The 23,718-nt window shown below is 41.8% G+C and overlaps 1 protein-coding gene across 6 annotated transcripts in view; it reads right to left on the reverse strand.

The window, feature by feature from the left end:
• The window catches only part of dpp6a (dipeptidyl-peptidase 6a), a 1,430,988-nt gene that overhangs the window by 1,080,630 nt on the left and 326,640 nt on the right, over positions 1-23,718 (reverse strand). The window contains exon 1 of one of the 6 annotated variants that reach the window (XM_059639734.1): positions 20,360-20,907. The exons of the other annotated variants lie outside the window; for them this stretch is intronic. Within the exon in view, the coding sequence (XP_059495717.1) occupies positions 20,360-20,554 (195 nt within the window). The 5' untranslated portion in view covers positions 20,555-20,907. Of the gene's footprint in view, positions 1-20,359; positions 20,908-23,718 lie in introns of those variants that run through there. 6 annotated transcript variants of the gene reach the window in all.

Genomic DNA, 23,718 nt, shown 5'->3' on the forward strand with positions numbered 1-23,718 from the left:
ATGAAGAGAGGTTGACTGAGCTCGGTCTCTTTTCATTGGAGAAAAGGAGGAGGAGAGGGGACCTAATTGAGGTATACAAGATAATGAGAGGCATAGATAGAGTTGATAGCCAGAGACTATTTCCCAGGGCAGAAATGGCTAGCACGAGGGGTCATAGTTTTCAGCTGGTTGGTGGAAAGTATAGAGGGGATGTCAGAGGCAGGTTCTTTACGCAGAGAGTTGTGAGAGCATGGAATGCGTTGCCAGCAGCAGTTGTGGAAGCAAGGTCATTGGGGTCATTTAAGAGACTGCTGGACATGTATATGGTCACAGAAATTTGAGGGTGCATACATGAGGATCAATGGTCGGCACAACATTGTGGGCTGAAGGGCCTGTTCTGTGCTGTACTGTTCTATGGTCTATGTTCTATGTTCCATATCTACCCTGCCAAATCCCCTGAAAATATTACATTCTGCAACAGATTTACCTCATTTTCCGAAGCATCAATGAGTACAGAGTCAACCGTTCCTGACAAGAAAGTCCCTCCATTCCCAGAAACACCCTCGGGAGCCTTCCATGGAGTGTCTCCATTGTGAATATATCTTTCTCAGGTAAGGGGACAGAAAATGTTTGCAGTTTTCCAGCTGCTGATTTCTGAAGAAGGGTCACTGGACCAGAAACATGAGCTCCTCTTTCTCTCCGTAGATGCTGTCAGGTCTGCTGAGCTTCTCCAGCCTGACTAGTTCCTTATACAGTTTTATAAAGACTTCCCTGTTTCTCAGCAATGTTGACGATGAAACTATAATTGACTATCAGAAAAATGCATCTGTTCACTGGTGTCCTCTCAGGAGGGTAATCTGTCATCATTACTCAATCTGGCCTACATGCCGCTCCAGATCACCAGTGATGTGGTTGAATGTTAACTGCCCTCTGTCAGCAAGCCATGCTGTTCAAGGGAGATTGGTGATAAGCAACAAACACTGACATTTGTCAGTAACACAACACTCCAAGAAAAATGTAAAGACAAAGATTCATTCGTCACGATCTGACACTGACCATACAAGAAACCGTGGACACAGACTGACCAGCAGAACATCAAGAACCACAGAAAGTGTCACCATTTATGGGACTTGGTGAACTAAAGACAGGCATTACAATCATATCTCAGATCTCCGTGATACGTGGGATGAAATATTTCCAGCTCATCCACCTGCAGAACGAACCAGCTAAAATGAGAAGCCTTGCATTGGAAATGTTACTTTGACAGCCAGAAATATGATAACAAGTAAAATTAAGTGCATGAACGTTACATGAATGTGATACATCTATGTGGAGCATTCCAATTGGACGATCGCCTGAAGCACCAGCCTGTACACATTCAGAATCAGCTCTCACTGGGACCAGTTTGTTCAGGAAATATAAAATAAAAGCGTGTTTGGAGATAAGCAAGAAATTCACATTGCACATGACTGACACTGTTATTCACCCAACTGGCCAATTTCTGAAGAAGGGTCACTGGACCTGAGACATAAAACCTTCTTTCTCTCCACAGATGCAGTCAGACAGACCTGCTGAGCTTCTCCAGCAATTTCTGTTTTCAATTTCAGATTGCCAACTTCCACAGTTCTTTGGCTTTTGCTGTTTATGGGAAGATGATGGAGGAGTGGGACTCCCCAGCTGGAGTTCGTCTGCTCCATCTGTTTCTTTTCCTTTTTGTTTCATTCTGTTCATGTATTTTTTTTTCCTTCTTTCATCTTACCTGCCGTCTTTGAGCCTCAAGTGAATTGATCACAGTCTCTGAGCCTCAGCGTGGACATGGGCACAGAGTCCTGGTACTCCTGGCCTTGAAGTGAAATGGGTATGGAGTCCTGGTACTCCTGGTCTCAAGGTGAAATGGGCATGGTGTCCTGGTACTCCTGGCCTCCAGGTGAAACGGGTACAGAGTCCTGTTACTCCTGGCCTCGAGGTGAAGCAGGCACGGTGTCCTGGTACTCCTGGCCTCGACGTGAAGCCCAGCACAGTCTGGAGGGCAAGAGCCAGAGACAACTGGGTTGGAATGCCTTATTCTGAACACTTTATTTCTTTATTTTCTGCTTTATTCCGATGGTTATGTACATTTATACCTGAGATGCTGTAACTACCCTTAATGCTGGATTTCTTAGTTTTTCTAATTATTTTGCCAAAGAATTTGTATTTAAAAATCTGCACCTAGGTACCTTTGTACCTAAGATGGTTCCCTAAGTAGCAACTTGTAAACTTTTTGCTGTATTGATGTCAGTACATGTGACAACGAAGTTATATCAAATTCTAATCCTTCGTGGCATAGGACACATTTGTCAGACTGTGTCTATGTATTACATTTAGAATAATGCAGCACAGGAGGCCATTCAGCCCAGTGAGACCATGCCATGGTCCTCCAAAGTTCTTTCCAGTATGTAACACATTTTCATCTGAAGCCATTAATGAGCCTATGTTCACCACTCGAAAAGATCTTCCCCCAAATCCTGCCTCTACTTCTTGTACCAACCAATTTAATGTGTCCCCTCTTGATCTCAATCCTCTGGCAACTGGAATCATTTTTTCCTAACTTTCAATATCCAAGTTTCTCAGACGTTGACCACCTCTGCTAAATTTCCTCTTGGCCTTAGCTTCTCTAATATCAACCCATGTGCCTGCAACAACTTGAATATACTGCTTCACAAGCTCTCCCAAGCTTTCAGGCCTTTCCCAGATTGTGATGTCCACAGCTAGAGCTAAGCTTGTATTTTATATCGGTTAGCATACCTTCCTGGCTTTTGTACTCTATGCTGCTTTTCTCACAGCCGAATATCCTTTCTGCTTTATGGACTGTTACAAAAGGAAAACATAGTGGATGCTGGAAATGTGAAATCCGATGGACTGCAGTGGTTCAAGAAAGCACCTCACCATCACCTTCTCACGGGCGACTAGGGACAGGCAATAAATGCTGGCCAGCCAAAGGCACCCATCTACCATGAATGAATAAATGAAAAAAAAAGTCCATGACATCTGGGAATAAAGAAAACAAAAGCAATCTGCCAAGGCAAAAATGTTCCATTAGAACTGTTCTCATGAATAGTCATTAAATCAAAATGTTGCTTGTAAGAGATTATAAACCAATTTAAACACTGAGCATGTTCAACCTGTACATTTTCTTACTTCTGTTTTTACATTTCTGTTGGGCTTGTCTTTCTCACAAGCTTTCTTGACTCAAGAATAATTTGAACTTGGGTTTGAGATTGGAACCATGTAAGGTGACAAGAAACCTTTAGCTTGGGACACAAGACCCCACGTTGATAGCAAGGGTATTTAAATGTATTCCACCAGTAATTCAAGAAGGTAAGTCACCGTCACCTTCTCCAGGGCTTTCAGGCATGGACAATAAATTCTGGCCGAGCCAGCGATGTCCACGTCCTACAATATATGAAAAACCATCCAGCTCGTTATCCAGAAAATTGTTAGTGTATAAGTCTGCAAGAAGAAGTTACTTCAAAGAGATTATAATGGTTCTGAATATTAGAAATATGTTTCTATAGGAATGTGTGGAAGGTTTCAACTGCACAATGTGTAGTCATGCACAGTTCTGCCCACAGTAAATGATTTACTCGAAGGAAAATGTCCAATTTTAAAGAATCAAAAAAAAATTCTGCATCAAAATTATTGGTACTGAGATTTTCAGCAGCTAAGCCAGCTAAGACCTGTAAAGGGAAATCTGGAAAAGTCATATTAGTATTGATAGAACAGTGTACAGTTCCAAGTGCAATTATATAGATACTGAAGCAGTCTGCATGCAGCAAAAACTGGACAATCTTCAGTTTAGGGCTGATAAAAAGCATATTTATGTTACATTTACGCTGCAGAAGACAATGACAGATAACGAGGTAGACTAATCACCACCCTTTGCTTTCAAGAGTATTACAATTGCCAAGTCCTCCAGCCCTTGAAATTTCTATTGTCCAGAGGCTCAGTTGCTTTGCCACATAGATCCCAAGCTGGCCAGAGCAGGTAAGAGGTTCGGTATTCACTGGTATGTGATTTATCCTAATTTACCAAAGCCTTTCTGTTGGGGCACAAGTTAGAAATGCGATGAAAAACACCTCGCTTATCTAGATGGGTGCAGCTACAACACAAAAAGCCTAGTGCTGCCAAGACAAAGTAACAGCCCTTGGTATCCAAAGCAAAGTGACACACTAGGTCCAAAGTTGGCTGATAGGAAGGAAATGGAGAATGATGGTCCAGGGAATTTCTGCTGCTGGAAGTCTGATTCCAGTGTGCTTGACGTTGAGATCCTTGCTGTTTGTAATTATATAAATGATTTGGATTTAAACGTAGGGGACATGATCAAGGTTCTTGTGAAAGACACGAAAATTAGTTGATGACAAATGGTAAGGAGGACAGCAGTAAACTGCAGGAGGATATCAGTAAACTGCAGGAGGATATCAGCAGACTGGTCAGGCAGGAAGATCAATGGCAAATGGGATTTAACTGGAAGGGTGTGAGGTAATTGACTTGGGAAAGGCAAATAAGACAAGGGATGACACAATCAATGGTAGGACGCTGAAAAGTACTGAAGATCAGAAGAAATTTATTGTGCATATCTACAGATTCCTACAGGTAGCAGGGCAGATAGAGACAAGTTAGTTCCGCAGACATTTGGGGAACTTGCCTTTATTAGCTGAGGCACTGGGCGCAAAAGCATGATGCTATACTGGAATTGCATAAAACACTTGTTAGGCCACAGCTGGAGTACTGTGTGCAGTTTTGGTCACCACATTGTAGATAAAATAAAACTGCCTTAGACCCAGAGGACAAAGGTTGCTTCCTCATTAGAGAGATGTGACTGATGGTGAGTTTAACCTGAGAGTCACAACGCCTCAGGTAAGAGCGAGGTTGAGATACAGGAAGGACACAATTGCCTTAGAGGCAGTGCAGGGAAGGTTTACCAGGATCCAGCCTGTGCTGGAGGATCTAAGATTTGGGAAAAGATTGGACAGGCTGCGGTTGTTTGCCTTGAAGCAACAAAGCTTGAGAGGGGACATGATAGCGGTGTGTATAATTTTATAGGGACAGAAACAGGGTGGACAGTAAACTCTGTTTTCCATCAGTAGTGAGCTAATAATCAGAGGGTATAGATTTGAGGGAAAAGCTGGAAATCTAAGGGGACAGTTATGGAGAGATCCTTTCACCCAGAGGGCGGTGGACATCTGCAACTCAGAGCTAGAGATGTGTAAATGGGATTAGCGTATTCAGATATTTCTTGATCAGCATACACATAATAGGCTGAATGTACTTTGTCTGTGTTGTGTACATCCATGTGTAAAGTAACCCGTTTGATTGTCCCCAACCCAATTACTTGCACGCACTGTGCACATGGTGTACTGCAAGCCTCAGCGAATTCACCAACACTTCCCAAACCCCATGTTGTCTGCCAACTAAAAAGATAAAAGTAGCAGCCTTATAGGAAGGCCTTTGTCTCCAAATTCCATCCAAAGGCAGAAATCACTCTGACTTGTCATTATCCAGTAGTTGCTTCACCATCACTGAGTCAAAATCATGGAACTACTTCTGTACATAACAGTATAGGGGCAGTATGTACATGACACAGCTCCAGAAGGCAGCTCACCACCACTCTCTTAAGGGACTGGTAATAGACATTGGTATTGCCAATGGCACCCACTTCCTGCAGATTTCTCAGAACTTAAGAAACAACATGGAGTGATTACAAGCCAGGAATTTAATCAAGGCATTCAAATGGCATCAGTTTTAAGACTGAAATCTAAGCAATTAAGAATCATCTAAATCAAGAATCTCCCTGCTTTGAAATCATTCCTCTCCATCTGTTCTGACTGATAGACAATGCTCAACATTAAATTAGTTAGTGTTTGGAAGCTAGACACAAAATTCTTGCTGGCAGAATGCTTGTGTTTTGTTTAATCTTGTTACTATCCGCATGTTAATAGATAATAATATGTTGCTTCTTCATTCATAATTAAAGAAATAATTTGCATGGATATAATACCTCTCAACCTCTGGACATTTCAAAGCACTTCACAGCCAATAAACTACCTTTGAAATGTAGACATCGATATATTATTGAGAAACGCTACAGAAAATTTCTGTAAAAGCAAGAGTCCAAAAAATAGCAAAGGGATAAATGAAGATGACCATTCTTTAAATTTGTTTGAAGAATATATTTTATCCAGGGAACTGTACCATGATGTCTTAAATGTCAGCCCTTAACATCTCATCCAAAACATTGCAAAAGAAGGTATGGCACTCTTTCTGAATTATATTGATATGTCTTTCTAGATAAACATGTGCAAGTCACTTCAAGGGAGCTTGGACCAAAAGATTTCTACCTTTAAGAAGGGAGTACCGACTCTAGGCTAAATAATGTGAACTCTGGTAGCAGGAGGTACATAATTTTTATAACGATACACACAATAATGGACATCCACTAAACTTGTCATGCAATTAGCTCATTCTTTCACACCCCATGCAGCCATACAATCACTTGGAAAATGGAACTATGGTATTCTCTATCCCTTAATACCTGCTTTCCTATTATATGCAATTACATTGGCAACAGTTGGAAAGTAATTCATCTTTCCGGTGCCTTAATAGAATCCACAATCACTACGCAAGTGATAACTTGTTCTAAAAATCAATAACTCTGCAGGAAAAGTACTTCCTGACATCTAGCCTATATCAATGCGCATGCAACCTGGACCTGTTACCCCGAGTCCTCCCTAACAGATTGAACACATGTGGCCGTTTCATTAAAAACAAAATCTGCTTGACATTGTGCTTCTTAAAAGAGTTATACAAATCCTGTCTCTCAATCTATATGCATGCTTTGGGATTTGTGAACTCAATAACAAGCCCTTCTCTGATCCTTTTGCACAATCTATGCATTACTGCTATGCAAGGAGAGCAAAAATGGGGAGCATTCTGGGTAAATCCTAAACAACGTCTTACACAGAGTCGTTTTTTGCTTTCTATTTAATCATCCTGACATTACGTTCTAAATTTACTTCTAATTACAGCAACAACTTTGATTGGGGATCTTCATATTTGGTTATATGTAGTCTTCTTTCTGTTCAGGAACCTTGAACACACTGCACACATGCACTGATTTAGTTCAAAAGCAAAATGCTGATTCAGCCAACTCTTGTTTGATGAATTATTTTGCTCACTGAAGGGCTTTAGAGCATCACCTGAAATTTAGAATCATCGTGTTATGTTATCACTGCCAAATTTTCTAAGAATCAATTAAATGCAATTTACAAGGAATGTGTATTTCTAGGACGATTTTGAGTGATAGACTGTTGAGTGTTTACTGCAGTTTCAATCTCATCCTGTATGGCAACAAATCTACTCAATAATCTTCAGACGTCTAAAGTTCACAGCCTCCACACAGTACGTGTGCTAAAATTATTTTTAGACAGTACAATAACCACTAATTAATATCAGTACATATCTTTACTCTCCTGGAACCTCAAATCTGTATACCAGCTGATCTCCCTTAAATATTTACTTCCGACTAAAATCCGCAGGCAGTTAATGCCAAAATCTGGCACTCAGCAGATCAGAAAATCCTGAATTAGAATCACAGAATCCACACTGTGGAAGCAGGCCATTCAGCCCATTGAATCCACACCGAACCTCCGAAAAGCATCCCACCCATACTCACCTACTCAGTATTTCCCATGGCAAATTCACCTAGTTTGCACATCTGTGGAAACAATGGCAATTTCGCATGGCCAATCCACCTAACCTGCACATCTTCAGATTGTGAGAGGAAACCACATCGCCTGGAGGAACACACAATGTGCAAACTCCACACTAACAATCAAAGAACAAAGAAAATTACAGCATAGGAACAGGCCCTTCGGCCCTCCAAGCCTGCGCCGATTGAGATCCTCTGTCTAAACTTGTCATCTATTTTCTAAGCGTCTGTGTCCATTTGCTCCCTGCCCATCCATGTACCTGTCCAAATATATCTTAAAAGACACTAACATGTCTGCATCTACCACCTCCGCTGGCAACGCGTTCCAGGCACCCACCACCCTCTGCATAAAGAACTTTCCATGCATATCTCCCATAAACTTTCCTCCTCTCACTTTGAACTCATGACCCCTAGTAATTGAGTCCCCCACTCTGGGAAAAAGCTTGCTTGCTATCCACCTTGTCTATGCCCCTCATGATTTTGTAGGCAATCATCCAAGGATGGAATCAAACCCAGATCCGTGGCACTGCAAGGAGCCATTGCTAACCACTGAACCACCGTGCCACCTTAACTTACACTTATTCTTCGATTTCTGCTGGTGCTATGCCTTGAGAACAAATTGCTGATTCATCAGCCAGCAGATAGACAAATTAATTGAAGAAACAACAACATGAACCAAGATGTACCATTAGAAAAACAAGATTAAATTAATGCTGCTTGTTCTAATTGTTATGTCAAACCATAACAAATGGACATTATGTAAAGCAGCACATTAACCTCTATTCATAGGTTGATGATGCTAATAGGCAATAGCCTAATGAGAGTCTTCAGCCATCTCAAGTTGTGGGTTTTAAATTGCTCATCAGAAAATTCAAACTCAAAATTAATTCAATTGGTTGTTGCATGACAAATTTACTAGAATACTTTGAGGAGGTAACAAGCAGGATAGGTAAGGGTGAAGCAGTGGACATTATGCAATTGGATTTTCAGAAGGCATTTGATAAGGTGCCTCACATTAGGCTACTTAATAAAATAAGAGGTCATGATATTGGAGATAGTATATTAGCACGTATAGAAGATTGGCCAGCTAACATCGGACAGAGAGTTGGGACAAGGGGGATATTTTCAGGATGGCAACCTGTAACTAGTGGAGTCCCATAAGGATTAGTACTTGGGCCACAATTATTTACAATATACATTGATCACATGGATAAGGGAAGTGAACTGGCCACAGCCAAGTTTCTAAATGGCACAAAAATATGTGGAAAGGCAAGTGGTGAGAATGACACAAAAGGTTTGCAGTGGGAGATGGGCAGGTTAAGTGAGTGGGCAATAACTTGGGTGATGGCATGTGATGTGGGAAAATGTCAGGTCATGCATTTTCGTCGGAAGAATGAATGAGCTGAGTATTATTGTCTGCAGAAAGCTGCAGAAGGATTTGGGAAGCCTCATCCATTAATCCCAAAATGCTAACATTCAGGTGCAGTGGGTAATAAGGAAGGTACATGGAATTTTGGCTTTCATTCTCACAGGAATAGGGTACAGAAATATTGGGGTTTTGCTAAAACTACATAAGGCACTGGTCAGATCACAGTTTTAATACTAGAAACAGTCTTTATCCATTTATCTACAGAATGACAAACTGGTATTGGAAGCAGTCCAAAGAAGCTTCACTACATTGATACTGGGTATGAAAGGGCTTTCTTGGGCCTGTTCTCAATGGAATTTAGAAGAATGAGAGGTGACCTTGTTGAAATGTTCATGATTCTTAGGGAACTTGACAGGGTAGATCCAGAAAGGTTATCTCACCTTGTGGGAGAGTCTAGGATAATGGGTCACCCATTTAGGCCAAAGATGAGGCAGAATTTTTTCTGTCAGGGTGTAGTGGATCTTGGAATTATTTACCACACGTGGCAGTTGTTAAGCATATTTAAGGTTGAGATGTACAGATTTGTAATCAGTAAGGAATTCAAGGGTTACAGGAAAAAGGCAGGAAAGCAGAGTTGGAGATTATCAGATCATCCGTAATCTCATAATATATAGAGCAGTCAATGGGTTGAATGGTCACTGAGTGACAAGCTCCTTGTGTGTTGCTAGACCTGCACTAATCCAGGCAAGAGGAGAATATTCCATGTTACTCCTGACTTGTGCCTTGAAGATGACGGAGTGGCTTTGGGGAATCAATAGGTGAGTTACACGCCACAATGATAAAGTTACAAAAATTATTCAGAAAGTAAAACTGAAAGCAAATGAATAAAACAATCAAAATTCAGCGTGTTTTCCACTTTGCCGGAATAAAGCATTGTTTGTTTTGCTATTGACCCACATAAAATGTACCATTATATCTCTCCGACTGAAAATACAGAATAATTACTCATTTCAGCACATAATGTGAAATCAATGAACGTTTTGGTGTTTCACTTCATATCTTCCAGCATGCTGAAAACAGAGAGTCACGTTAATGTGATTGTAAGATAATAAAATGTGAGGCTGGATGAACACAGCAGGCCCAGCAGCACAAAGTGTTCATCCAGCCTCACATTTTATTATCTTGGATTCTCCAGCATCTGCAGTTCCCATTATCACTATTATTAACGTGATTGTAGGTTGATAACCTGCTACAATTTATTGTTACTGACTCAGCTCACTCCTATGGGTTCAGGCTTACAGGTACATACAAACATATACTGCCATGTATGTACACTCTGCATACAATAATTCAGTACAGTATGTGTACATATCTGTAAGCCTGTCAGTCAAATCTGTACCAGAGATAATGGGAACTGCAGATGCTGGAGAATCCGAGATAACAAAGTGTGGAGCTGGATGAACGCAGCAGGCCAAGCAGCATCTTAGGAGCACAAAAGCTGACGTTTCGGGTCTAGGCCCGAAACGTCAGCTTTTGTGCTCCTAAGATGCTGCTTGGCCTGCTGTATTCATCCAGCTCCACACTTTGTTATCTCGTTAAGTCATATCTGTACGTTTCATATCATGCATACCAGCATCCTTCTACTTAGTAACAAGATCAGAATAATAGATGGATAGTGAAAAGACCTCTAATATTAGCAAAGAGAAGTTAAACCCTTCCAATCAGTGCAGAGGGCACAATAAGCCTGTTCAATTAATACAAAGACTACTATCTCTTCTGATCGGTATGTAGACACAGTGCATCTGCTCAGCTAAGTAATCAGGGAGACCAATTCTGTTCGATCATAATCAACAAGTTACGATTAATCATCTGTAGAAATAAGGAACTTTTTTTATTCATTCATAGGATGGCAGGACTGTTATTTATTGCCCATCCCTAATTGCATATCAGAAGGGTCCAGGCCTGAAGCGTCAGCTTTTGTGCTCCTGAGATGCTGCTTGGCCTGCTGTGTTCATCCAGCTCCACACTTTGTTATCTTGGATTCTCCAGCATCTGCAGTTCCCATTATCTCTGATCACAAACTAGATTGATTGATTGATTGATTCAATGTCACGTGTACTGAAATACAGTGAAAAGCTTTATGTTCGAGTGGTACAGGCAGATCACAGCAAGCAAAGGATGTACAGATCAGGACTTAGAGGCACACAGGTTACATTGCAGGTTACATCATTTGAGGCAACGGTCCATTCAACAGTCTGATAACAACCAGAAAGAAGCTGTTCTGAACCTGCTTGTGCGTGTGTTCAGGCTTCTGTATCTTCTGCCTGACAGAAGAAATTGTAGGAGATCATTACTGGGGTGCCATGGGTCTTTGATGATGTTGGCTGTCTTTCTACAGTCCAACTAGTCCACACCAACCATGATCCCAAACTAAACTAGTCCCACCTGCCTGCGCTTGGCCCATATCCCTCCAAACCTTTCTTATTCAAGTACTTATCCAAATGTCTTATCCAACACCTCAACTGCCTGTTCTCTGGCCATTGAAGAGATAAAAAACAATCTGTATTGTGTATATCAAACCAAATAAACTTATACCTACTCTTCTCAGCACTGCAAATATAACATTGGTCACAGTGGTATTTTGCAATGCATTGTAACCCTGTATTGGTTATGTCCCATCAGTTCTTGATGTTTGCTTATTATGCGAAAAGATCTGTTTGGCAGGTTAGAAAAAAAACAATTTTTGGAAGTTTAAGTAATATATTTTAAGTCCTTCATTGTGCAGAAATAATGTGTGTTGCTTTTATTTATTTTGGCTAGGTATGTTGGTACTGCTCTAATTGTACAAGTAGGAGCCATGAATTTTGATCACAATGTCGGGGCATTTTTTTTTGTTTTCTCGCCAATGAATCAAGATAAAGTCTTTGGATAACATGATTGTGATAGTGTTGATTCAATATGTTCATCGCACTTAAAAGGTTCTTTCTAAAGGTTAGATGCAACTCAATGAACTACTGAAGGTTCCCGACTGGAATATAATGGATACATGGAAATGTTACACAGTACAAATTTTTTACAAAGGTGACTGATCTACAATCTTAAGTGTGTTGCTATGACTAATTTCCTGTTGTTGTCAGAGTCATACAGTCATACAGCTTGGAAACAGACCCTTTAGTCCAAACAGTCCATGCTGAACATAATCCCAAACTAAACTAATCCCACCTGCCTGCTCCGGGCCCATAACCCTCCAAGCCTTTCCTATTCATGTAGTTATCCAAATGTCTTTTAAATGTTGTAATTGCACCCACGTCCACCACTTCCTTAGGAAGTTCATTCCACATGTGAACCTCCCTCTGTGTGAAACATTTATCCCTCATATCTTTCTTCAAATCTCTCTCTCTCACCTTAAAACTGTGCCCCCTAGACTTCAAATCCCCCATCTTAGGGAAAAGACAACTATCATTAACTCTATTTATACTCTTCATTGTTTTAGTGTCAAATGTATAGTTTAATTTCTGGAAAGCATGTCATTGCATGTGCATATTGCACATCACAGATACATTTCTTTTGATGCAAGATATTTTTAAGATCGCATTAGAATTTTCCAACGCCAGAACTGAAAGCAAAAATAGAAATAATCTGTTGGTGAATATCTAACAGTACCTTGACAGCAATGATGTCCCATGGCACTACACAGAAACATTTGTTAAAGAGAATTTTACATCTATCTGCATAAGGAGATACTCAAAGTTGTGAATGGTAGCTTGGTCGAAGAGGTAAGTTTTAAAGGTATATTTTAAAGGTGAAATGAGAGATAGAGGCATTTAAGGAGAGAATTCCAGAGCTAGTGCAAAGACATGCAAGGTTTTAGTAGCAAAAGCAGATCTGAAAAGTATTTAAATGCACCAATTTAATCAAAATATCACATGAGTAATAGAAGAGGGTCAAGCTTCCTGTTTGTCTCACATCATTATGAAATCACAATCCCAATGATTAAGAACTGGTCCATATTGGCAGTGCACAGGAGAAACAGTCTTATGATTCATTTAAAAGGAGGCATCTGAACCATAATTTGTCATCAAAAAATATTCCTGAGCAAGTCTACAAACTTACAAATTGGAAGTAGTCCACTCAAGCCCTCGAGCCTGCTCTGTCATTCAAAAAGACCAAGGCTGATCTAATTATTCAACATTCTCTCCTAATCCTAATCATCTTTCACCCTTGCTGGTAAAGAATCCAACTGCCTTTGCCTTAAAAGATTTAAAGACTCTGATTCCACCACCTTTTGAGGAAAGAAGTTCCAAAGGCCCTTGATCCTCTGTGAGAAAAAAAAATCTTATATCTGTCTTAAATGGGAACAGTAAACATCATCTCCATCCACATCCTCTTAAAATTCAACATGATCTGCTGTTCTTGACAATATTCTTTTGCTTTATTCTTTCATGGGCTGTGGGCATCACTGGCAATGACAGCATCTGTTGCCCATTCCTAATTGCAAATCCCTTGGCAGCATCTGTGGAAAGAGAAACAGAGTTAACAACTGGAGTCCAATATGACTCTTTTTCTCAAACAGTCACAGAAATTTCTTCTGAAGAAGAGTCATATCAGGCTCAAAATGTTAACTCTGTTCATCTCTTTATATTTGCTACCAGACTTGCTGAGTTTGTTTTCAGGTTTCCAACATCTGTAGTGTTTTGCATTTACCTAGTTTCCCTTGGATTGAATGGACATGTTTGGCCTTTTCTGACTGTATTTAAAAATGAACCAAATAACTCTGGGTCTGCAGTCACATGTAGGCCAGACCAGGAAAGGGCAGCCGACTTCCTTCCCTGAAGGGCATGAGTAAACCACGCAGATTTTTTGACAATTGATGGACATTTGCACCATTACTGAGACAAGCACTCAATTTCATATTTATTAATTGAACTTAAACTTGTATTTGAACTTGTACCCGCACAGCCTGAGCCTCTGGGTTATTAGACTGGTGACATTAATACTACAGCCCCCTCCATCCCTCTATAATAGAAAGTTAATTGCTTGCAGGAATGATCCAACATTCTGTAATAATATCAATAGCATTAAGTGATAATAACAATTACATTAATTTGTTGAATCTTAGAACAGAGACCAATAATGCTGACATAGCATTGCTGGCATGGTGGCTCAGTGGTTAGTACTGCTGCTTCATGGCTTCAGATACCCAGGTTCAATTCCACTGTCAGGCAACTGTCTGTGTGGAGTTTGCACATTCTCACCATGTCTGCGTGGGTTCCCTCCCACAGGCCAAACATGTGTTGGTTAAGTGGATTGGCCATGGAAAATGCAGGTTATAGGATGGATTTGGATGGGATACTAGTGTGGACTTGATGGGCTGAATGGCTTGCTACCACACTGTAGTGATTCCATGAGATTGTTAATGCATGGTAACTGAAAAATAAACTACAGCTGATTCCCAGGAAATGTTACAACTAGCTTTTATGTACATGTGACATTTTGCATTTTTGTTTGACACCATCAAGAGCCTTTTTAAGCACATTGAACACCAAGCTCTTGAAGCATGCTGATTTCTGGCAGTGGAACAGCAACCAAATTAACACTTAATAAATATCCTGAAATAGTTCCTATAATTAAACAAACAGCCAGAGAGACTGGGTTCAAGCTGCAATTTAATCTTAGTGCCCAATAAAGGTGATCAACTGCATAGGTATCAGTGACTTAAATAACCTGCATCAATTTGATTATCTTGTCTGCACTTAACTCATTCTGAAAGTATTTAGAGTGGAGTCTCTCTATTCAAATCTGAATTCAGCATTTCAAAATTGTCCTTTATTTGAACAGACCTTGAAAGTCTAACTGTGCATTAGGAAGTAAATGAATTATCATGAAATATTTTAATTGGACACAAGTACATCAAGTATATTCCTGAACATTATTCTCAGGGGACTTCTTACTTAAAATAAATCACGATGATATTGTGAGCCCATATTCTGAAATGTTGTTACCCCTGACAACAGGCTAAAAGAGTGAAGATGTCAAATCGAAAACAAAACAAAAACACAAGGTACAACCTGGAACACTGCTGAGCTCTCCAATTTCAGAAGTTCTCCCTGGTAATTCGATGGGCAAAGTTGGTGTCATATTTGACTCCATGATGAGGTAAGGCTGTTTACTTCCACCTTAGTAAGATTGCCCAACCTCATCCTGAACTAGCCCTTATTCTTTCAAACATCTCAGCCACGCCTTTGACGCCAATAGACTAGAGTATTCCAAAGCAATCTGAAACAACTGCTATGTTCTGCTCTTCTTAAACTTGAAGTCATCTCATAGTCTGGTGCTACTGTCCTAACTCAATCCATGGCCTGTTCACTTTTCAGTCCTACTGATTGATCTACATTGATTTCTGGTGAAGAGATACCTCCATTTTACAATTCCCACCTTTTTCTCAAATGTCTTCCTAGTCTTAAACATCCTTTACTCAAGCCCTTCAATTTTACTCTGACAATTCTGGCCTTGAGCCACATCCATTTTAATAGTTTCAGCATTTGCAATCTGCCAACAGCTGCTGAGAACCTAAGATTTCAAACTCTTTTCTTAAAATCTCCTCCTTGCTCTACTGGTTTTGTCACTTAAGGAGATTTCTAAATTCTATGTGCTTTGCCAAGCATTTTCATGGAACTATAGAACCCCTACAATGTGGATGCAGGGCATTTGGCCCATCACGTCCAGAATAACTCTCTGAAGAACATCCCATCCAGACCCACACACCTGCTCAATCCCTGTAACCCTGCATTTCCCATGGCTAACCCACCAAGCCTGCACATTTTGTCACTTACTACAGAATTTTCTTCTGGTCAGCACTAAATTTTGTTAATTGGTCTATTGTGAAGTGACTTGTAGCATGTTGCTATATTAAAGCAGTTCTAAAAATACAACTTGCTGTATTAGCTCATGTCCTAGAGGCAGAATACCTTGAGCGTATGTAATTATTTGGTCTGTAGCTAGTGGACAGTACCTGATTACAACTGTAGCTTTGCTAAAATAACTTTCAGCCACCGTTACTATTGACAATCATAGATTTCTTCAAATTAGTTTCGGGCCTAGACCTGATGCTGGTCAAGAAGACAATGAAACAATGTTATCCTATCCATATTTTACAGGTCACACTGATCGAATAATGAATTACAACGCAATGACTAAATGAGGATTGAGTTCCAATAAGATGAAGCCAGACTGCAGCAGCTTGTTATCCAAAGACCATGATTACTGTAGAGGTTCTACAATTCCATGAAAATGCTTGAAAAAACAGGTTGAATCTACGAACATCCTTAAGTGACAAAAGCAGTAGAGCAGGGAGGAGCTTTTAAGAAGAGATCCATAGCTCTTTGGCCCTTTGCTCCTGTGTTAGTTAAAATAACCATCTAACTATTCTTATCCCATTTTCCAGTACTTAGCCCATAGCCTCGCATGCCTTAGCATTGCAGACTTTGGCATTGCAAGTGTACATCTAAATACTTCACAAATGTTGAGAGGGTTTCTGTCTCCACCACCCTTACAGGCAGTGAGTTCTAGATTCCCACCACCCTCTGGTTGAAAAAGCTTTTCTTCACATCCTCTTTAAATCTTCTGCCCGTCCCTTACATTTATTCTGCCCCTCCCCCACTCACAGAGTCATTAAGCTGTACAGCTGCACAGACCCTACTATCCAACTGGGTCATGCTGACCAGATATCCTAAATTAATCTAGTCCCATTTTCCATTGATCATTAATCCCTCCATCAAGGGGAACTGTTTCTTCCTGTCTACCCTATCTATGTCCCTCCTAACATCTCAATCATCTCCCCAGTACTCTACTCTAACCAGTGTGTACACAATTACAGCTTCACCTCCCTGCTCTTCAACTCTACAGTCAGTTAATAAAGGCAAATATACCAAGTGCCTTCCTAACTGTTTTAGCTGTCCTGATACTTAAGGGACACGTGTACATGCACTTCAGGGTCCCTCTGATCCTAGGTTGCTTCCCAGGATCCAACCTATTACCATGTACTCCCTCCTCTTGTTTGTCCTGCCCAAGTGCCTGAAGTCTCACTTCTCTCGATTGAATTCCGTTTGCCACTGATCAGTCCATCTGACCATCTGGTCTCTATCCCCCTGTAATCTAAAGATACTCTCCTCAATATTTACCACCACATCAATTTTCATACTGCCTGCAAACTTACATTGATCTACATCTACTTCCGAACATCTCAAGTGCTCGTGACATGAACGACCCTTATTTGCGATTACCAAAAGTTGCAAAGACAATTTAAAGTCACACTAACTGAACTATTCGCCTTACTTTTTTTATTCTGTACAAGCCATCTCACCAAAATTTTGAACGAAGCCGCGTCTTAACTGTACAATTACTTCCTGCCATCCTCGGTACAAGTGGCACTTTACAAACTTCGCTCATGCTCGTTGTCTTTAATATTGCAATACTGTTTTCCGTCGCATTTCTGCCATTCGCATCTGCGCGGTTATTGTCAAAAGTGCAGTGTATTCGGAGCTTTAAAGTATTGACGTTAAATGTAAATAACCCACTCCAGGTTTCTGGAGGATTGACATGCTGTCAGCAGTTGCTACCTCTGAATCTTCCGGTGTTATAAATGAACCTTAATCCGCTCAAACAACAAAATTCAACAAAGATTACAAACCAAAGGCTGAAAGCCACTGCTGCTGGGATAAAAAGCGACACAAAAAACTGCTTTTTAGGCGTGTGCAATCTTTCGCGCGAAATATGTCGCCACATCCGAAGTTGGGTTTCAAAATTTAACCTTGACTACTGAGCTGAACGGCGTACTCACTCTGAAAGGTACAACGGTGTCAGAAACAGAATAAGGTTACAGAAGTTCGGCACATGTCTGACAGCATCTCAGGGACCAGTCCTTTTTATTAAAATAAAAATTGAGAACGTAATACAAGTGAGACCGTAAGGGGATCTCAGCATTCCAGCAACGCGCTGTCCTAATTGATTGATCACACTTCCAAGAGATTCATCTGAAACACAATTTAAATATTTCACGAAGACATGGCTGCGTGCAGCGACGTTACTGAAAAGAAAATGTAATTAACTTCGTTTTTCAAAAGCCAACAACGGGTTTTCCATAGGCAAGATTCAACCCGCCGCTACAGTTGCGAAACTACGAGAGCGCGACTGGTCGAACACACCAACCTGAATAGATCTCAGAGTTTCGATCTCAAACAGGCTGCTTTCATTAAATAGATTTTGTTTCAAGAAAGGAGGAAAGCAAAATATAAAGGCTGCCATTAAATATTGTGCCCTGTTTTCCGATGGAGGAGGGAGAGACGCGGACAAATATAAATTCCCGGTATGGTGATTATTACTGAACACAAGGCTAGGATCGTAAGCATCTGTCCCGTTTTCAGACTATTCATTCTACATCATATGTGACAGGTATTGAAGAGAGAGTCGCGTAATATGCACTTTTTTGGTTATAAGGAACCCAACTGAAGGGAATATGCATTCTTAATGATCCTATCGACAGTAACAAAATAGCGTTTCTCCCTCAGAATCAGCTCAAATCCTAATCATATCCTCAGCAGCATCAGCACAGCAGCTGCTGGGCTGCCGGGCTGGCGGCTTGATTCCTTCCATACATCTTAAAATAACAGGCGACAAATCATTTCGAAAATCAATCCAGGAGTTTTCACTCGTGCACTGATCAGGGATCAGGCCAGAACGATTAAAGGTGCCCAGGTTGCTAAGGCGATATGCAAATACAACTTTTTAAAACAGTTTACAATTTCTTCCACAGAAGACAAGCACAGCAATTTTTTCATAACACATACACAGCGGCCAGCGCTCATTTAATTCAAAGGTCTCCTCGAGCTCTGTTTTGGACGGGAGAGTTTTTTGTTTCGAACTTTAAACCGGGCGAAGGATTGTCTTTTACAACAACAGAAACATGGTATGCCTATAATCCTTCCGCCCATAAAGCCCCGTGTAAACAAAATACGCAGTTTGTCATCGTAAAGAAAAGTTAAGAGCAACTTGACAGCAGGTTAACTTGCTTAGATTAAACGAGACGGCGTTTTGGATGAGAAAAGAGGCCCGAGAGATTCAAATTAAGCAGATACAAATAGAAAAATGGACAGGAGGGACAAGACAACGACAGATACACAAGGGTGCAGATACAGTGACACGGTCATACACACAGACACACAAATACAGGTGCATATACACTGGCAGAGCCATACGCATAGATACATGTACAATCGCGGGTGCAGATACACGAACACAGTCACATGCAGGTGCATGTACACTGACACAGCGATACACGCAAGTACCAATAAACTGGGAGTCAAACGCACACACACAGGTGCAGATATACTGACACAGTCACACACACAGGTGCAGATACACCTCAACAGTCACACACACAGGTGGCAGACATACAGGCGCAGCCACACATGCACAGGTGCATATACACTGACACAGCCACACATAGGTGCATATACACTGACACAGTCACACATACACAGGTGCAGATACACTGACACAGGCATGCACACACAGATACAGTTACACCATCACAGTCATGTACACACAGGTGCAGATATATCAAAGTCACACACACACAGGTGCAGATACGCTGACACAGGCATGCACACAAAGGTGCAGATACACCATCACAGCCACACACACACATACACAAGTGCATATACACTGACACAGCCATATACACACACACACAGGTGCAGATATACCATCACAGCCACACACACAGGTGCATATACACTGACACAGCCACACACATACAGATGCATATACACTGACACAGCCACACACATTCAGATGCATATACACTGACACAGCCACGCACATACACACACACACACACACACAGGTTTAGATATACCATCACAGCCACACACACAGGTGCATATACACTGACACAGCCACACACACAGGTGCATATACACTGACACAGCCACGCACATACACAGGTGCATATACACTGACACAGCCACGCACATACACACACACACACACACAGGTTTAGATATACCATCACAGCCACACACACAGGTGCATATACACTGACACAGCCACACACATACAGATGCATATACACTGACACAGTCACACACACACGTGCAGTTACACGGACACAGCTGCACGCACAGGTGCAGATACAGTGACACAGTCATACACATGCACAATACGTGAAGACAAAACAGATAAGGAGCAGATACTGATGATCTTACATCATCATCCTCGCAGTCAGCTCTGTGCTGGTAATGATACCGGGCTCGGTTATCTTCCAGTGGCCGTGCAGCTTTCCCTCCGTTGTCCTCTTCATTGCACTGGCCACCGAGAAGGTGACTGGCTTCAGCGGGAGCTGGATAAGATCTGGAGGTGTTGATCTGCCCTGTGATTCTCTGATACAGCGAAGCCATCATAAAGTCAGCTCTGGAGACAACGGCACGAACTTCAAGCAGACGCCAGTTGTAGAGAGTCCAACAGGAGAGCGTGAAGGAGAGATTAAGGGAGAAGTGGGGGGGGGGGGGTGCTGTTTGCAGTACAGGGAGACAGCTGTATGGATTAATGTGAGGGAGGGAGAGGCCTATCAGCTCTAGAAGGAGTAGATCAGGCGTCCTCGGCAGCCCCGCCGGCTGTGAATCGACATGCAGTTAGAACATCTCCTTTAAGCAGCCGGCGCGATCACTTCTGGGTTGACATTGGCATCGGGGGAGGGGTCCAGAGCCTGGCGAATACTGCATTCAGGGCACGCTGCCTTCCTGGCTCTCCCTGTCCCTCTGCTCGGGAAGGGAGTCGGGGGGGGGGGGGGGGAAACGGGGCTTGGAGGCTGTTCGAGTCTCACTACATCAGCCAACAGTCCTTTCCCCTTCGCCTCCAATACCCAACTCTCTCCCCACCCACCCTCAGACACACACACACACACACAGAGCCTACACCTGACCCACCGCTCCCAATGGTGAACACACACACAGACAGAGAAAGGACAAGTAGCCGGAACTGACGAGGAAGGAATCCGCTAAAACAACTCAGGATGTTTAATCTGACCTCCCCGCAAACTGTTCCAAAGGCTCTGGGGGTGGGCGGGGGGGGGGGGGTCACATAATCTTAGCCGGTCACGCTCTGATAGCGATGGGGAGGTGATAGCTGCTCAGGGCAGTCACAGGGGGAGTACTGTGTGTGTGTGTGTTTTCAGGACATGCAGAGAAACCGCAGTTTTTCTGCCCGTTAGCCACAAAGGTGCGATGGACCACCACCAACAGACAAAGCTTTTGTTTTCCCCTTCCCAGGTGGGCTGGGCACCTCGCCCCCTCCCGGTAAGTGGACGCGAAAGGGGAAGGGTATGGATTTTTTTTTCCTTTTGGCACAGACGGCGTGTTTGATGCTTTAGCTCCCCCCCGCGGATCTGCTGGACAAAGCAGCCGCCGCCGACAGAGACAGAGAGAGAGAGACTGTCGTTGGCTTTTTATCTCACTCCCCCCTCAGAACAGATACTCTCGAAGAAAGGGGGGGAAAGACTTTTACATTTATTTAGCGCCTGTTCATGCCCACAGCGAGTCCCGACGGGTTTTAGAGTCTTTTTTTTTCCCTGAAGTGTCGTCCCAGATAGTTGTTACAAGATGTAGCAGCCAAATTAGGAAACTTCGACAGGTTTCCGTTGTTTAGCGACGTTAGTCGAGTGATAAATAGCGGTCGGAACACAAATCTTCACTACTTATCGAAAGGACTGTGAATTTCATTCCAATGAGGTTTTCTAAAATACACCGGGACTAAGTCCACTGACATCGGTGGAGGCAACATCTATTCACACCTGGAGCTGACAGGAACATTTCGCTCAGTTAACTCCCTTCGATTTAACCTTTGGGAGCAGTGCAACAACTGGAGTGTGAAATTGCACACCGACTCGGCCTGGTTAGAGAATGTGCAGTACCAGTCAATGCGGCCTGTTGGAACACATTAACCGAAAAGGAAATTACTTCAGAAAAAGAATTTCATGGCTGGGATCACCTTTCTGTCAGGAATGGAAAAATGTTCCTGTTTCACCTGTTTCACTTTACCTTATCTGGGGGGCTGGGACAAGCAAGGTGGTACATAGACAAAAGAAAACGTAAAATCACCACAGCTGTACCAGACCATAGGTCCACTCCCCCATTAGAGAGACATGACTGGTGGTAGCTTCGCCTGAGGGTCACCACACCTCAAGTAAGGGCTGAGGTTGTAAATTAGGATCATGGTGGTGACTCTCAGGCAGTGTGGGAATTGAATCTATGCTGTTAGAGTCACTTTGTACTGCAAGCCAGTCTTTCAGTCAACTGAGCTAACCAGCTGAGGATTCCATGGAAGTCCCATCTTCATGATCTCTCCTCTGGATAAACTCAACACCAGTTATCTTTCTAGAGACAGAAGGCCTATGGTGTTCTGGGATTATGGTGACTTTATTTACTTCTCTATCTGGAAGAACACAAATGCCGAGTCGATATTTTCAGCCTGTACAATACTTGTGCTATATTCTTGAGTGCATATTTTTAAGCTATCACCTTCAATCAGTTTATTTCGAATACAAGCTGCACAATTAAACCAAGTATCATGCACCAGTTTAATAAAAATTTTACACAAACGAACATCATGTACTTCCAATAAGTATTCATAAGCCATTGGGAGTATCATGTTAGACCAGTTAAAGACCGTACCCTTACTTCCCTAATGGGCATTAGAGAACCAGATTTTCTTTTATAACAACCATTTGGCTAGGATATTTTTATTACAGACTTTTATTGAAATCAAATTCCATCATCTGCTAAGGCAGGAATCAAGCCCTCAAATATTTGCCTGATGTTCTAGATCCAGTGCCATTATCACATCATCGCTTACAAATACACCCAGACCTGCACTTGCTTGAAGCTACATATAGTATACACACAGAGCCCTGACCTTTGCAAACAGATAAGAACATGCCCAGGCAGTGCATCTTTATTAATTTAAGAAAGATTCTGGTGTCAACTGTTCCCTGGTGTTTTCCTTATGGTGACGCCTTTACCAATCAGAGTTGACTTAGGGCACCCTTTCTGAATTCAAATGAAAGCTTCACTACCCATATCCTCTCAATGTGCGGCCACAACCACTTTATCCCTATGTCTCACAATATCCTTCGAATCTAAAATCAATGTCAATCTTGGATATTTACAATAAGGAAATGAAAAAATGCACTTGCTGATTCAGCGCCAATGGCAAATTTTCATAACCATGTTAGCTGAGAAGCTTTCTCCTTCATATTACTTCTGAATGGTACAAAGAATACTGGGTTGGATTAAACTCTCAAGGAATACCAGCAACTCCTTGGTCTTCCTTTAATTCACAAGAAAATAGGTTAAGTAGTGGAAATGCAATTTATCACTGGAATTACTTAATCTCATTGGTCAACCCAACAATTAGTTGGTAAACATTTAAGTCACTTGGCATATACCTCACATGTTCATGCAGCAAATAATATGTATTGGTCTCTATTGTTCCACTGACAAACAACTGACTTCAGCTGATGAAGGAGCAGCGCTCAGAAAGCTTGTGATTTCAAATAAACCTGTTGGAT

The sequence above is a fragment of the Stegostoma tigrinum genome, chromosome 2 (genome assembly GCF_030684315.1).
Source record: "Stegostoma tigrinum isolate sSteTig4 chromosome 2, sSteTig4.hap1, whole genome shotgun sequence".
NCBI classification, from domain to species: domain Eukaryota; kingdom Metazoa; phylum Chordata; class Chondrichthyes; order Orectolobiformes; family Stegostomatidae; genus Stegostoma; species Stegostoma tigrinum.